Below are 17,649 nucleotides of genomic sequence, written 5' to 3' on the forward strand. Positions count from 1 at the left end.
CGACCCGAGTTCGATTCCTCCGCCCCTCTCGGAGAGCCCAGCAAGCTACCGAGAGTATTTGATATGCCAAACACAGTAACAACAAAGTCTCCAATGGAGACGTTACTGGGCCCGCTCGAGCAAATCGAAGATCAACGGGAGGGCCTTTACCTTTACCTTACCACTTGTATGTAAATTTCATAACTTCATCTTTTCTAACAGCTACATAGTACTCCATTGTGTAAATGTACCAAAGTTTCTTTAACCAGTCATCTGTTCTCGGGCACTCAGGTTTTTTCCAGATTCTGGCTATTGTAAAGAGTGCTGCAATGAACAAACAATTGCAGATGTCACTTCGACTATACCTTTTTGTCTCTCTGGGATATATTCCCAGGAGAGCTATAGCTGGGTCAAATGGGAGATCAAATTCTAATTTTTTGAGAGTCGTCTATACTGTTTTCCAAAAGGGTTGGACCAGCCTGCATTCCCACCAGCAGTGAAGGAGGGTCCTTTTCTCGCCACATCCGCGCCAGCACCTGTTGCTTTTGTTCTTGTGGATGTGGGCCAGTCTCTGTGGTGTGAAATGATAGCTCATTGTTGTTTTGATCTGCATCTCTCTGATGATTAGTGATGTAGAGCATTTTCTCATGTGCCTTTTTGCCATTCGGATTTCTTCTTTGTGAAAGTTTCTGTTCATTTCCTCGCCCCATTTTTTGATGGGGTTGGGTGATTTCTTCTTGTGTAGTTTAACCAGTACCTTGTATATCCTTGATATCAACCCCTTGTCGGATGTGTATTTGGTGAATATTCTTTCCCATTCTGTAGGCTGTCTTTGTATTTTGGTCACTGTTTCTTTTTAGGTGCAGAAGTTTCTTAGATTAAGATAGTCCCATTTGTCTATCTCTGTTTTCACTTGCTCGGCCAGTGGCGTGACATCTTTGAAGATATCACTAATTTCAATATCGTGGAGAGTTTTGCCAACTTTGTCTTCAATAAACATTATGGATTCCGGTCTGATGTTGAGGTCATAAATCCATTTCGATCTTACTTTTGTGCATGGCGTTAGGCAGAGATCTGAGCCCACTTTTTTGCATGTAGCCGTCCAGTTGTGCCAGCACAATTTATTAAAGAGGCTTTCCCTGCTCCATTTCACTTTTCTTGCCCACTTATCGAAGATTAGATGATTATATGTTTGGGAGGAGATGTCAGTATATTCAACTCTGTTCCATTGGTCTGCAACTCTGCCTTTGTTCCAATACCATGCTGTTTTGATTATTATTGCTTTGTAGTAGAGCTTGAAGTTAGGTAGGTTGATTCCTCCCATTTTCTTTTTCCCAAGAATTGCTTTAGCTATTCGTGGGGGCTTATTGTTCCATATAAATTTCAGGAGTGTTTGCTCCATTTCTTTGAAGAATGTCGTGGGTATCCTTATAGGGATTGCATTGAATTTGTACAGTGCCTTGGGAAGTATTGCCATTTTGACAATGTTGTTTCTCCCCATCCATGAACAGGGGATATTTTTCCATTTCCTCGTATCCTCTTTTATTTCCCGAAGTAGCGTTTTGTAGTTTTCTTTGTACAGATCCTTTACTTCCTTAGTTAAGGCGATTCCTAGGTACTTGATTTTCTGGGGCACAATTGTGAATGGAATTGTTTTCTTCATGTCACTTTCTTCTGTTTCACTATTTGCATATAGGAAAGCCATAGATTTTTGGGTATTGATTTTATAGCCTGCCACTTTACTATACAAGCCTATTGTTTCTAGGAGTTTCTTGGTAGAGGTTTTAGGGTTCTCTAAGTATAGTATCATGTCATCTGCGAATAGTGAGAGCTTATTTTCTTCTTTCCCTATCTGGATGCCCTTAATATCTTTCTCTTGCCTAATCGCTGTTGCAAGTACTTCCAGTACTATATTGAACAGCAGTGGAGAGTGGGCATCCTTGTCTCGTCCCTGACCTTAGGGGGAAGGCTCTCAGTTTTTCCCCATTGAGGATGATGTTTGCTGTAGGTTTGTGGTAGATGGCTTTAACTATATTAAGGAAAGTCTCCTCTATCCCCATTTTGGCAAGGGTTTTCATAATGAATGGGTGCTGGATCTTGTCAAATGCTTTCTCTGCATCTATTGATATGATCATATGCTTTTTATCTTTTCTTTTGTTGATATGATGGATTATGTTGATTGATTTCCGAATGTTGAACCATCCTTGTATCCCTGGGATGAATCCTACTTGGTCATGATGTATGATCTTTTTGATGAGTTGTTGAATTCTATTGGCTAGTATTTTGTTGAGAATCTTCGCATCCGTGTTCATCAGGGATATGGGCCTGTAGTTTTCTTTTCTTGTGGTGTCTTTGTTTCCTTTTGGTATTAGAGAGATATGGGCTTCATAGAAACTGTTTGGGAGAGTTTTCGTTTTTTCAATTTCCTGGAAAAGCTTGAGAAGGACTGGCAATAGGTCCTCTTTAAATGTTTGGAAAAATTCGCTAGTAAATCCATCTGGACCTGAGCTTTTGTTTTTGGGAAGAATTTTGATTACAGTTTCAATTTCCTTGATGTGAATAGGTCTATTCATGTACTCTATATCTTCTTGCTTCAGCTTTGGGAGATGATAGGAATCCAGGAATTTATCCATTTCTTCTAGGTTCTCTTGTTTCGTGGCATACAGACTTTCAAAGTAGTCTCTGATGATCTCTTGAATTTCTTTAGTTTCTGTTGTGATATCCCCATTCTTATTTCTGATTCGATTTATTAAGGCTCTCTCTCTCTCTGTTTCTTTGTGAGTGTTGCTAGTGGTTTATCTATCTTATTTATTTTCTCGAAGAACCAGCTCTTGGTTTTATTGATCTTTCGGATTGTTTCTTTGTTTTCCATGTTGTTGATTTCTGCTCTAAGTTTTATGATCTCTTTCCTTCTGCCTGATTTAGGCTCTTTCTGTTGATCCTTTTCTAAGGTCTTGAGCTGTGAGGTCAAGTTGTTTATGTGCATCGTTTCTACAGTCCTAAAATATGCTTGCAGAGCTATAAATTTTCCCCTTAATACAGCTTTCGCTGCATCCCATAAGTTCTGGTAGTTTGTGTCTTCATTCTCATTTGTTTCCAGGTATCTTTTGATTTCATCCTTGACTTCGTTCTTGACCCACTCATTGTTCAGCATCGAGTTGTTTAATTTCCAGGTGTTTGATTTTGTTCTCCGTGTCAGTGTGTGATTCACTTCTATCCTCAGTGCATCATGGTCTGAAAAGATGGCTGATACTATTTCTATCTTCCTGATTCTGTTGAGGTATGTTTTGTGTCCTAGGACATGGTCTATTTTGGAAAATGTTCCGTGCACACTGGAGAAGAATGTGTATTCTTTCTTTTGGGGATGTAAAGCCCTGTATAGGTCTATAAGCCCTTTCTCTTCTATTTCTTCTTTCAAAGCCAATAATTCCTTGCTGGGTTTTGTTCTTGTTGATCTATCCAGAGGTGATAAGGCGATGTTGAAGTCTCCAAGTACTATTGTGTTGGTAGCGATGTCCTCCTTAAAATCTGTTAGCAGTTGTTTTAGATATTTAGCTGTTCCCTCATTAGGTGCGTATACATTTAAGAGTGTGATTTCTTCCTGCTGTATGTATCCCTTGATGAAGAGAAAATAGCCTTCACTGTCCCTTCTAATCTTTTTCAATGTGAAATTAATGTTGTCGGATACTAGTATGGCCACCCCAGCTTTTTTTTAAAGGAGCTGTTTGCTTGCAGGATTGTTTTCCATCCTTTGACTTTGAGTCTGTGTTTGTTCTGGCTGTTGAGATGAGTTTCTTGTAGGCAGCAGAATGTTGGGTTCTGTCTCTGTATCCATTTTGCCACTCTGTGTCTCTTAAATGGTGAATTTAGACCATTGACATTGAGAGAGAGTATGGTTATGGGGTTTTGTGTCATTTTCTGTAGGGTGTGTTGTGGTTGTAGGGTTTGTCTTGTCTTATAATAGCCCCTTTAGGCCTTGCTTTAGGTTTGATTTTGAGTCTATGAAGTTCCTGAGCTGCTGTTTATCTAGAAAATAGTGTACTGTTCCTTCGATTTTGAGGGAGAGTTTAGCCGGATAGAGTATTCTTGGTGAAGCATTCATTTCAGTGAGTGTTTTGACTATATCTTGCCACTGCCTTCGGGCTTGCAGGGTTTCCTCTGATAGGTCTGCTGTGAATCTAAGGGGTGCTCCTTTGTATGTGATTTCCTTCTGTGCCCTTGCTGCTTGCAGTATTGTGTCTCTATCGGCAGCATCAATCATTCTAACTATGATATGCCTTGAAGTGTTTCTGTTGGGGTCACTTTTAGCTGGCACCCTTCGGGCTTCTTGAACCTGAATGGCTGCATTGTGGAGCTCTGGGAATTTTTCAGCAATGATTTGTTTGACGGTGTTTTTTTTGTTGGGATTGTTTCCCTGAGCTTCAGGTAGTCCCATGATTCTAATGTTGTTCCTCTTGGAATCATCTGCTAGGACTCTGATTCTCTGAAAAACTATTTTGAGGTCCCTTGCCACTGTTTGTTGTTCCGTGTTGGCTTGGCGCAGCTGATCTTCCAGCTCACTGATTCTCTCTTCAGCTGCGGTCATTCTATTTTTAAGATAAGAAACTGAGTTTCTCATTTCAACTACGGAGTCTTTTAATCGTGACATTTCTGCTCTCATTTCTTCGCGTAATTTGTCGATTTTTTCTGTGGTGTTACTGGCTGTCTGTCTGACCGTTTCATTGAGTTGATTGAACATCTTGATGACTTCGTATCTGAATTCTGTGTCAGAGAGGTCCCTTAGGTGAGCTGTATCGACAGAATGTTCTGGATTGTTTTTGTTGTCCTCCACTTGTGGTGGGGATTTCCTTTGTTTCTTCATATTGCTGAGTAGGTTGGGGATTAAGTTCCTTGGGAACTAGGTTCCTTAGAATGGGTAAACAATCTGCAGCCGGAAAAGAGGCCACGCCCACTGTTAAGCCACGCCCACTTCTGAAGAGGCCACATCTCTATGGAAAACTGGGATTATGATGAGATGAGCGCCGCGTGAGGAGTGAAGAGGGGATGGCAGACGCTCACGGCTGTGTTTCTCCAGGCATCTGCCGGGACGCCTGAGGTTCTGAAGGGAGAGATGGAAGTCCCGGGGCCACACACCAGGGGCTGAGCTGACCTGGGTTTGAGATGAGATGAGCGCCGTGTGAGGAGTGAAGAGGGGACGGCCGACGCTCACGGCTGCGTTTCTCCAGGCGTCTCTACTTGTTTTTTTTTTAAGTTGGTATAAATATTATTAATACAAAGGAAAATGATCCCCCCCACCCATAAGAAGAAAAATATGTAAAAACAAATGAAAAAGAAAAAAAGAAAGTGACTTACTGACCCTTCTCCCCCTGCCCCTGGCACAACTTGGGATCACTTGGATCACAGCGCCCCCTGGTGGCTAAAGTCACCCCTGCAGCTGCACTGTGTCCCTCAGCAGGTTTGTGTCTGGGCTCACAGGGACTTGCCCTCACTGTGCCTCTTGCACAATAATACACGGCTGTGTCCTCAGTTACCGAGTTGCTCAGTTTTAGGTAAACTTGGTTCTTGGAGGTGTCCCTGGAGATGCTGAGTTGGGACTGAAGACTTGGGTTATAGCGTGTGTTTCCACTAGCCCATATAACACCAATCCAATCCAGCCCCTTTCCAGGGGCCTGGCGGACCCAGTGGACATCATAGCTGGTTAGAGAGAATCCAGAGACCTAGCAGGTGAGGGACAGCGTCTGCGAGGGCGTCACCAGGCTTGGGCCTGACTCCTGCAGCTGTACCTGCGACAGGACACCTGGGGAAAGAGACCCAGAGTGAGTCAGGGTCTCAGAGGCCCCATGCCCACCTTGGAGCCTCTGTCCAGGGAATACTCACATCGGGGAGTTGCCACCAGAAACAGGAGGAACCAGCGCTGATGCACGTTCCTGGCCACAAGCTCCATGATCTCAGACAACTTGTCAGGGGGAGAAGGAGCCCGAGATGGGGTGAGTGTGAATGTGGTTTTAACCCTGAGTTCCGAGTGCAGATTTGCATGGGGGAGCCTCTGTAGAGAAAGCGGGGCTTTGGGGGAAGCTGATGTGTGGCCTCCCTGGGAGGAGGTACTGACTGTGGCTCAGAGCACTCACGCCTGTCCCTGGGGCCCTGAGAGCCAGGCCTCTTCCTCCAGCACAGGAAAAGTGCTGAGGAGCTCTCAGAAAACAGGAATTGCTGAGGGAGAAATGGCAGCTGGAGAGGAAAGTCCCCAAGTCTCAGGTCTCTGATGACAAAACCCAGCCCCCCAGGTCCTCTACCCTGTAGACAGGGCCCTGCCCCTTCGTGTCCCTCGGTGATGCCTCATGTTCTCCCACTGCATATGGAAAACTGGGACCAAACAGGCAATATAAGTGGAAATGAGAATCCTACATTCAGAAGTTTCAGAATTGAGTAATGTGGTTTGTGATATACGAAATGTACACAGGGCTCTGAATATCAGGATAACAATCACCTTGGAAAAGATCAAGTAGCTCGAAGGTGAGATTCAGGAAACCTAGAAAACAACAGAAAAATGGGGGAAAGTTTTAAAGGAAACAAAGAGCACATCAGAGAACCTGGGGTTTAGTCAAAAGGAACAAATAAGAAGCATTAAAGTCCCTGACGAACAGGGAGGTAAATTCTATGAAGAACCACCAGTTAAAAAACAAGTCCTAGCTAAGAATTTTCTAGAGCTGAGGAGTGCAGATACTGAGATCCAAGGGATCAGAATGGTCCCAGACAACATATGCCCAAATAGAAATACTCCAGACATGTCATAATCCAAATAACGTAAGCAAAACTAGAAGAAGAATATTTGTTGGAGTACGAGGAGCTTAGGTTTATCGGGTCGCACCCATCACCGTGCTCTAGAGTCACTCCCATTACTTTGTCTGTCTTTAACCACATCTATGCTCTCTTCTCCAACCAATTTGTAAGGTCTCATCCTTCTTAGACACTGAAGCTGTACTGTAAGTTACTATTGCCTTTCTCCTCTCCTTATGTCTTTTGAGCAGTTTACTTTAATGCAATGACCTTTTGTATAGATACAGGAAGACAATTAATATGCTTTGTAACTTAGGAATTGATTGGCTTTGAATATTATTCACTCCTGGGCATCTGCCTTCTCAACTTAAGCCTCAGTTGCCCTCACTTCCTAGCACCCCAAGGGCTGGGTCCCGACGTGGGACTTGATGGAACCAGGGCAAGCCGGTAAGTTATGTGCTACCCTGGCATCTAGATGGGCCAGGCCAAGGTGCTACGATTCTTAACTATAAGTTAAGAGTTTGATCATAGGCAAATGCTGTCATGATCCAAAAGTAACGACGAGACTAGGACCCTGCTGCTAGGAATAGGAAAGATATCTGGCCTGAGCACTGCAGTCTGAGATTAAGATGGCCCTGGGAGAGCAATTTTAAAAGCTCAAAGTATTTCTTACTGTGTCCATACAAAATGATTAATATTATGTATGCTTATATGTTGGTCGGACAAGGAGAGGAGAAACACATCCAGGGAAATCTGTTCTAGGGTGGGTTGATCTGCTAAATGAGAATCTGTCCTAGAAGCAGTTTTCCTGTGTGTCCCTGACTAGCTTGGATGAAACTGAACTTTCTCCCCTTCAAACTGCCTTCAGTAAATGATTTCAGTATATTGAGGCAGTTTCCCTTTTCTCAAAGAAACCTAGCTGGTCTTAGATATGCAGATCTCAGGTGCTAGCCAGGCCTGATCTTTGGGATGTAAATCCAAGTGCTTGTAGCTTGTGAAAGGTGAGGCCAATATTCCTGGCCTGCTGATGTAAAGAAACAATGTGGATGTAAAGAAACAATGTATGGTTTGCTGCCTCAATGTTCTTTCTGTAACTCTTTTTGATGACATCACTATATTGAGCCCTTTAGAGGTACTATGATCTATATAAGGGAGATTTCAGGGCTCTCTGGGGGACACATGCATCAGAGAACCTGGGAAAATGGGGCTGAGGACAGAAGCTGAGAGAACAAAGGAGCAAGTGCTTAAGAGATCCTGGGGCCTCCATGACATACATCTCTTCCATGTAATAAACTGCTGCTAAGACCAACCAGCCTGGCCCCCGTTTCCTTCCTTCGCCTGACCATCGCCATCAACCTCCCTGGAGTGGGGAAACGGCCTGACCGCTGGCCTTTTTATTTTTTGTGTGTTTACACAAATATTGATTAAAGTAAGATTTTAAAAAGCAACTTATATAGAAAGAAAAGCCCATTAGATGCTCAGCATATCTTTCGAATGGGACTTGATCAGCAAGAAGAAAATAGAGGGATATAGGAAAAAGCGAAGAGACAAAAGCCCCTCAATGAAATGAAAGCCTCACCAAGAATGCTATTCCAGGTAGATTGTCACTGAGAATTCACAGCCATGAAACCAGGTTTGCAGAAGCCTTGAGAGAGCTTCTTTAAAAGAGGAGACAGGCTTCACGTCCTATCAAGGTCACGAGTTGCCCCCCTCCCACGAACATCTTTTCGACACAGCCATGGCTCCAGAAGCACAAGGACTTAATGCAGAGCCCGGCAACTTGTGGCAGAAAAGTGAATGGACTATGCGTTAATCCACGCCACCATGCCTAAACGGAAGGGAAAGGGTGTTGCTCCCTTCCACCTTTATTCCTCTGGACAGCAAGATGGTGGCCACCTCAGAGCTTTTTAGAAAGACAGGTATGAGCCGTCGTGACAGGGCAACTGAAACCTCATGAGAAGTGGGACATTCCCGGCTTGTCCTTCATGCCTACCGAGGTCACGGGTTGCCCCCGTCCCCCAAGACGCTCTCCGGCTCAGACATGGCTCCAGAAGCACAAGGACTTAATGCAGAGCCCAGCAGCTTGCGACTGAAAAGTGAATGGACTATATGTTAATCCACGCCACCATGCCTGCCCAGAAGGGAAAGGTTGTTGCTCCCTTCTTCTTTTGTCCCTCTGGACAGCAAGATGGCGGCTGCCTCAGAGCTTTTTGGAAAGCCAGATATGAGCCGGTCTTGACGGGGCAACCGAAACCTCATGGGAAGGGGGCATTCCCAGCTCATCCTTCATGCCCTACCAAGGTCATGAGTTGCCCCCCATGAACGGCTCTCCGGCCCAGCCATGGCTCCAGAGCCACAGAAATCAATCTTATAATTATCTGACTCTTGGTAGAAATACTTTCATGCTTAATGAGTAGAATACCAGAAGTCCAAAATCGTGCGGCTGTGATAGCTATGCTGTGACAAGTGGGAAGACCACTGCATTGAGCCTTGAAGCTGCCACAGGTGCAGATCTTGGTGGTAGTAGCAAATATTCAAACAAGAACTTTGAAGGCCAAAGTGGAGAAGTGTTTCATGTGAACAGTAGTTGAACATGGGTCAGTCGGTCCTAAGAGATGGGTGAGCACCATTACGAAGGGATGAGCAATGGCCTCCATAGCCCTTTGTGGATCAAAATATTATGCACTGTAGCACTGTCCTCCTGTTGTTCATCGATTTGCTCCAGCGGGCTCAGTAATGTCTCTGTTGTGAAACTTGTTGTTACTCTGTTAACATATCAAAAACGTCATGGGTAGCTTGCCAGGCTTTGCCATGTGGGTGTGGTACTCTTGGTAACCCGAGAGGGGTGGAGGAATCGAACTCAGGTAGGCTAAGTTGGCTGCATGCATGGCAAACGCCCTACCGCTGTGCTATCCCTCCAGCCCCAAAATATTATAAGACAACAAAAAGAAATTCTACTGATAACAGGTTTAAAAATACAAAATAAAATGTGTCTCTACATAACCAAAAAACCTACTTAGCTGAAAAAACAGTTAAGTCAAATCATTTAAAATTGCAGCAAATACATCACAGAAATTAGAAACACATAAACCAGAGATGTAAAAGATACGTACACTGAAAACTAATGCATGATGAAGAAAATGGAAAGGCACTCTAAATGTTCACTGCAGTATCATAGAAGTCTATGCAATCCTCATGAAAATTAGAATCTTTTATTTCATGAAAACATATCAAAGGTAGGTAAAGAGATGTACATGTAACCTTTCAGTACGTGTATTGCAAACCATAATGCCTAAAAGGAGAGAGAGAAAGAGGGGTCAGGGGAGAGGGAGAGAGAGAGAGAGAGAGAGTACCATAGGGGCATCCTGGGAGGGCACCAGGTGGGTAGGGTGGCCAGAGAGAAACTCTGTATATTGGTCGTGGGAAATGTACCCTGTGGAGGGATAAGTGTTGGAGAATTGTATGACAGAAAACGGGACAGCTTTGTAATGTCGATTCAATACAAAGGATTCGATTTTAAAATATGATGTGGTGAAACAAACGGATATTTCTCTAAAAATTGACATTCCCATCGACTGTTGGCATGTAAAGAGGTGTTTATCAACACTTTCTGTCAGAGAAATGTAAACATAAAGGACATGAAGATCATCTCTCACCACTGACAATAGACGATATCAGAAGACTGGAGACAACCCGTGTTGAGACTTTGTCTAAATGGAGCACTGTTTCAGTGTTGGTGGGAGTGTGGTCTTATTCAGCATCTATGAAAAGCACTAAGCATCTCTCCAAAACTGGAACTAGAGGCTGGAGCTGGAGTAACGGGATGTCCGTGTCTGTGAAATGACAGGGGTCCCTCCGACGGGAGCCGGCGGCAGCGGGGGCAGCGGAATCGCCGCCTTAAACTCAGCGTGCCCCCACCCCCGTTTTCCGTCCGCCTCTTCCACCGCCACCGCAGTGCTCCGTGGACTAGCCCGTCGGCCTTCAGAGGTGCCGGGGCTTGGCCCCAGCCTCCAGCTTCGTCGCTCAAGATGGCGAGCAGCAGCAGCTCCAAAGCCAAATTCATCGTCGGGGGGAAATGCAAACTGGTAGGGAAGATCAGGTCCGGCTCCTTCGGGGACGTTTACCTAGCCATCAACATCACCAACGACGAGGAAGTGGCCTTGAGCTGAAGTCGCAGAAGGCCCAGGACCCACAGCTGCCAGACGAGAGCGCTGTAAGATCCTCCAAGGTGGGGTCGGCATCCCGCACGTAAGGTGGTATAGTCAGGAAAAAGACTACAATGTGATAGTCATGGATCTTCTTGGACCCAGCTTCGAAGACCTCTTCAGCTTCTGTTCAAGAAGATTCACAATGAAAAATGAAAACTACTTATGTTAGCTGACCAGATGATCAGTAGAATTGAAAATGTGCATACAACGAATTTTATACACAGAGAAATTAAACCAGACAACTTCCAAATGGGTATTGGGCCTCACTGTAATAAGCTATTCCTTATTGATTTTGGTTTGGCCAAAAAGTACAGAGACAACAGGACACGACAACACCTACCGTACAGGAAAGATAAAAATCTCACTGGCACTGCCCAGTGTGCTAGCATCAATGCACATCTTGGGATTGAACTAAGTCCCCAAGATGATATGGAATCTTTAGGATATGTTTTGACGTACTTTAATAGAACCAGTTTGCCGTGGCAAGGACTCAAGGCTGCAACAAAGAAACAAAAATATGAAGACTAGTGAAAAGAAGATGTCCGCTCCTGTTGAAGTTTTATGTAAGGGATTTCCCACGGAATTTGCCATGTACTTACACTACTGTCATGGGCTGCGCTTTGAAGAGGCCCTGGATTGTATGTATCCGAGGCAGCTATTTCGCATTCTTTTCAGGACCCTGAACCACCAATATGACTACACTTTTGATTGGACAACGTTAAAGCAGAAAGTAGCACAGCAGGCAGCCTCTTCAAGTGGGCAGGGTCAGCAGACCCAAACCCCCAAAACCAAAAGTAACATGAAAGGTTTCTGAGCATGAATTGAGGAACAGAAGAAGCTGAGTGGATGTCTGGAGCAGCATTTGTTTCTCCCAAAATCTAGACGTTTTGGTTCTAGCCAGTGGTTGTGGACAACCATTTACTTGGTGTAAAGAACTTAATTTCAGTATAAACTGGCTCTGAGCAGCATTAGTGATGCTGTATCCTGAGTCGTAACCACTGTAATTGTGAATATTAACTGAGATAGTGAAACATGGTGTCCAGTTTTCTATTGCATTTTTTCAAGTGGAAAAGTTAACTAAATGGTTGACACACAAATTGGAGAAATTGTGCATATGCCATTTTTTTGGTTTGTTTCGTTAAACATTTTTATTTTGAAATATAATGCTTTGAGATCTCATTTTAGAAGAATGGCATGAACAGTCTTCAGCCACAGAAGTAATGGTTGTAAATGCTCACAATTGTGCATTCTTAGGGTGTATCTATCCCTGGGTTTGGCAAGTTGTTCACTTCAAACATTCTTAAAGTGGTTGGCTTCTTGTTTGCAAGCCAGCTGATAAGGTAGCAACCAAAGATTCCAGTGTTTGAGCATATGAAAGACCCTGCCTGATTACCTGTGCTAGAAAATAGCAGCGTCTAAAATGAAGACTTAAGAAAAAACGTAGTGACTACTAAATTATCCTTAGGACTCTGCATTAACTCTATAATGTTCTTGGCAGTGGCATTAAAAAAAACAGTATATTTGTCACAGATTTAGTTTAATATCTTACAACTGGTCATGTATGTATGTTGCTTAGGTAAATATAATAACTGTAAACATCTATATGACCTGGGATTTTTATTTTGAAATGGGAGCTTTTTTTATTTACAAGTTCATTAAAAACTAAACACTGAAAAAAATTGGATATAGCGTTTCCACATTTCCCGGGATTCTATTTTTTCCCTAATATGAAATATTAATTTGAGAAAATATATAAAAACATATGTTCACTGCAGCATTTAGTATAAAGATCAGGACATATAAGAAATTCCTATATTTCATAAAAGTTTCAGGGATAAGAAGTTGTGGTCTATACCTACAATGTAATAATATGCAGGTATAAGAAAAGGTAAAATAGTGCAGATTACTGCAACATCATGGTACTATAGAATATCAGATTAAATGAGTAAAGTCTGATGAGAAAGTATAAATTCAGATAATCTCATTAATCTGTGGTACACAGAGAACAGAGATTCAGGATGGACAGGACCCAATGATAATGGCCCCTGCATCATAACCATACTCTGCTGTTCCTGAGAAAAGTTGGGTGGGGTTTTAGATCACTTGTAAGAAAAGGCTGAGCACAGGGACCACAGCAGAGTGTGGGGGTCTGTGGGGATTTGGTGCTGGGAGAAGCACAGGGAGTTTGGAACCCACAAGCATCAACACTCAGACTATTGTCATCATGTTTCCACAATGACGATATGAAGGTAAGGGAAAACCCTCTTTTGTGGAAAGGAATGGTATTTTCTTAAATCAACCACACAAAATATAAAGGGATATAACAGTCTTTATTGGACTCTGAGACAGGAAGAGGAATACAAATTTGTACTAGAAGAGGAGAGGATTTAATTAAAAATTTTATACTTGATTTGTTAAATTTGACTTACATTTTGTAATAAAAAGAAAGTGATCCCCTAAAAAGACGAAAAAAGAATTGTAAACAAGATTTAGAAGAAAGAAAAGAAAGTGCCCCCTTGAAGGCCCCTGTCCTCTGCCCCTGGGCACAGTTCTGGAGACCCAGGAGCAGAGCGTCCCCTGGTGGTCACACGCACCCCTGCAGCACCACTGTCTCCCTCAGCAGGTTTGTGTCTGGGCTCACAGGGACTTGCCCTCACTGTGTCTCTTTTTTTTTTTTTTTTTTTTTTTATTTATTTATTGAATCACTGTGGGAAAGGTTACAAAGCTTTCAGGTTTATGTCTCAGTCATGCAAATATCAAACACATTTCCCTTTACCAATACTTATTTTTTCCCATGAAGAACCCCAATAAAACCCCACCCCCCACCCCTCCCCGTCCCTGTGAGGCAGATGAATTCTAGTTAACACTCTATCCGCTTTGATTAGATTGTTTCAATAAAAGATTCACCACTATTATTTAGAGTTTACCCCCCACCCCCAAATCAGACATGCTGAAAAAGCATTGTGAAGTGATTTGCTTTCTCCAGTTGGGTTCAAGAATTAAATGTTGGTTTTGGATTTCTGCTATTTTACTTATTGACCCTGGAAGTATTTCTACTGAAAGTCAGATAGTTAAGAAATTGGTTTCTGTGTTCTGGAGTCGTGGCCGTGCTGGAGAGCCGCTCGTGGGGGGCAACTGGTGGCCTCGGTAGGGCGTGAAGGGCGGAGCGAAACGCCCCCCTTCCCATGAGGTTTTAGTCGCCCCCACACTCCCGGCTCATACCTGCTGTCCACAAGGCTCCCATGTGGCCGCCATCTTTCTTTCCAGAGAGGAGAGGGCGAATGGGGCAACACCCTTTCCCCTCCGGCAGACTTGATGGGCTGGATCAACGCATAGTCCATTCACTTTTCTGCTCCAAGCTGCTGGGTTCTGCATTAAGTCCTTGTGCTTCTGGGGCCATGGCCGTGCTGGAGAGCCGCTCGTGGGGGGCAACTGGTGACCTCGGTAGGGCGTGAAGGACGGACTGGAACGCCCCCCGACCCATGAGGTTTTAGTCGCCCCCACTCCCCCGGCTCATACCTGCTGTCCACAAGGCTCCCACGTGGCCGCCATCTTTCTTTCCAGAGAGGAGAGGGCGAATGGGGCAACACCCTTTCCCCTCCGGCAGACTTGATGGCCTGGATCAATGCATAGTCCGTTCACTTTTCTGCTCCAAGCTGCTGGGTTCTGCATTAAGTCCTTGTGCTTCTGGGGCCGTGGCTGTGCTGGAGAGCCGCTCGTGGGGGGCAACTGGTGACCTCGGTAGGGCGTGAAGGACGTACCGGAACGCCCCCCTTCCCATGAAGTTTTAGTCGCCCCCACACCCCCGGCTCATACCTGCTGTCCACAAGGCTCCCATGTGGCCGCCATCTTTCTTTCCAGAGGGAGGAGGGCGGAAGGGAGCAACACCCTTTCCCCTCTGGGCAGAAATGATTGCCTGGATTAACGCATAGTCCTTTCACTTTTCTGCTCCAAGCTGCTGGGTTCTGCATTAAGCCCTTGTGCTTCTGGGGCTGTGGCCGTGCTGGAGAGCCGCTCGTGGGGGGCAACTGGTGACCTCGGTAGGGCGTGAAGGACGGACCGGAACACCCCCCTTCCCATGAGGTTTTAGTCGCCCCCACACCCCCGGCTCATACCTGCTGTCCACAAGGCTCCCATGTGGCCGCCATCTTTCTTTCCAGAGAGGAGAGGGCGAATGGGGCAACACCCTTTCCCCTCCGGCAGACTTGATGGCCTGGGTCAATGCATAGTCCGTTCACTTTTCTGCTCCAAGCTGCTGGGTTCTGCATTAAGTCCTTGTGCTTCTGGGGCCGTGGCTGTGCTGGAGAGCCGCTCGTGGGGGGCAACTGGTGACCTCGGTAGGGCGTGAAGGACGGACCGGAACGCCCCCCTTCCCATGAGGTTTTAGTCGCCCCCACACCCCCGGCTCATACCTGCTGTCCACAAGGCTCCCATGTGGCCGCCATCTTTCTTTCCAGAGGGAGGAGGGCGGAAGGGAGCAACACCCTTTCCCCTCTGGGCAGAAATGATTGCCTGGATTAACGCATAGTCCTTTCACTTTTCTGCTCCAAGCTGCTGGGTTCTGCATTAAGCCCTTGTGCTTCTGGGGCTGTGGCCGTGCTGGAGAGCCGCTCGTGGGGGGCAACTGGTGACCTCGGTAGGGCGTGAAGGACGGACCGGAACGCCCCCCTTCCCATGAGGTTTTAGTCGCCCCCACACCCCCGGCTCATACCTGCTGTCCACAAGGCTCCCATGCGGCCGCCATCCTTCTTTCCAGAGAAGAGAGGGCGAATGGGGCAACACCCTTTCCCCTCCGGCAGACTTGATGGCCTGGATTAACGCATAGTCCTTTCACTTTTCTGCTCTAAGCTGCTGGGTTCTGCATTAAGTCCTTGTGTTTCTGGGGCTGTGGCCGTGCTCCAAACTTAACTCTGACTTTCAGGGAGAAAGATTGGGTGGTTTACTTCTCATTGATCACTTGTATATAGAGAGATGTCGCGCGGCCGCATAAGCGGCCGCGCGGTTTTGAGAAAAAGTCCTCGTTCCCGCATACTCGAGCTTTGTTTGTAGAGGCTTCTGGTCACCGGGGTTCCATCTGGGGGAGGCGAGATGCGGCGCCTACTCCATCTGGAACTTGCGGGTGAACTTGGCTCTTTTTGGAACCTGTTTTTTCTTTTTTTTTTTCCTCCGGGATCCCGCACCCTCCATGTGTTCTTTCTCTTATGCTTAAGGCTTCAAAGATGGCGCTGGGGGGCGGGCTGTGGGCATGACTTCCGGAATCAGAGGTTACCTGGGAGGTGTAGTTCGGCAGATTTGAGAAAAAGTCCTCGTTCCCGCATACTCGAGCTGTGTTTGTAGAGGCTTCTGGTCACCGGGGTTCCATCTGGGGGAGGCGAGATGCGGCGCCTACTCCATCTGGAACTTGCGGGTGAACTTGGCTCTTTTTGGAACCTGTTTTTTCTTTTTTTTTTTCCTCCGGGATCCCGCACCCTCCATGTGTTCTTTCTCTTATGCTTAAGGCTTCAAAGATGGCGCTGGGGGGCGGGCTGTGGGCATGACTTCCGGAATCAGAGGTTACCTGGGAGGTGTAGTTCGGCAGATTTGAGAAAAAGTCCTCGTTCCCGCATACTCGAGCTGTGTTTGTAGAGGCTTCTGGTCACCGGGGTTCCATCTGGGGGAGGCGAGATGCGGCGCCTACTCCATCTGGAACTTGCGGGTGAACTTGGCTCTTTTTGGAACCTGTTTTTTCTTTTTTTTTTTTTTTTTCCTCCGGGATCCCGCACCCTCCATGTGTTCTTTCTCTTATCCTCACTGTGTCTCTTGCACAATAATACACGGCGGTGTCCTCAGTTACCGAGTTGCTCAGTTTTAGGTAAACTTGGTTCTTGGAGGTGTCCCTGGAGATGCTGAGTCGAGACTGAAGACTTGGGTTATAGCGTGTGTTTCCACTAGCCCATATAACACCAATCCAATCCAGCCCCTTTCCAGGGGCCTGGCGGACCCAGTGGACATCATAGCTGGTTAGAGAGAATCCAGAGACCGAGCAGGTGAGGGACAGCATCTGCGAGGGCGTCACTAGGCTTGGTCCCGACACCTGCAGCTGTATCTGGGACAGGACGCCTGGGAACAGAGACCCACAAATTGAATCCCGTACTCAGAGGTCCCATACTCTCCTAGGAGCCCTGTTCAGGGAATACTCACATCTGGGAGCTGCCACCAGAAAGAGGAAGAACCAGCGCTGATGCACCTTCCTGCCCACGAGGTCCATGTTCTCTGACACTGTGTCAGGGGAAGAGGGAACCTGAGTTGAGGTGAGTGTGAACGTGGTTTTAATCCTGGGTCCCGAGTGCAGATTTGCATGGGGGAGCCTCTGTAAAGATAGGAGGTGACCCGAGAGAGGTTTGTGTGTGGGACCCCTGGGAGGAGGTACTGACTGTGCCTCAGAACACTTTGGTCTGTCCCTGGGGCACTGTCTGAACTGGGCCTCTTCCTCCAGCACAGGAAACATGCTGAGGAGCTCTCAGGAAACAGGAATTGCTAAGAGGGAAACATCAGCTGTGGAGGAGATTCCCCATGTCTCAGGTCCCTGAGGACAAAACCCAACACCCGTTGGACCTCTACCCTGTAGACAGGCCCCTGCCCCTCCATGTTTCTGTGTTGTTTCTTCTGTTCTCCAATTATCTATGTGAATATTGGGTTTGAACAG

General features: G+C 45.8%; 1 pseudogene and 1 gene segment (V, D, J or C); one reads left to right on the forward strand and one right to left on the reverse strand.

The window, feature by feature from the left end:
• The first annotated feature begins 10,784 nt into the window (after nucleotides 1–10,784).
• LOC130023217 (casein kinase I-like) lies at nucleotides 10,785–11,778 on the forward strand (annotated as a pseudogene).
• Nucleotides 11,779–16,764: 4,986 nt separating this feature from the next.
• LOC130023228 (immunoglobulin heavy variable 4-59-like) lies at nucleotides 16,765–17,184 on the reverse strand (the record flags this gene model as incomplete). The annotated part of the segment is given in 2 exon segments: nucleotides 16,765–17,063; nucleotides 17,145–17,184. Coding segments are annotated over 2 exon segments (339 nt in total), but the record flags the coding sequence as incomplete, so codon positions are not given.
• Nucleotides 17,185–17,649: the final 465 nt, after the last annotated feature.

Source organism: Sorex fumeus, unplaced genomic scaffold, assembly GCF_029834395.1.
Source record: "Sorex fumeus unplaced genomic scaffold, SorFum_2.1 ptg000022l, whole genome shotgun sequence".
Taxonomy (NCBI): domain Eukaryota; kingdom Metazoa; phylum Chordata; class Mammalia; order Eulipotyphla; family Soricidae; genus Sorex; species Sorex fumeus.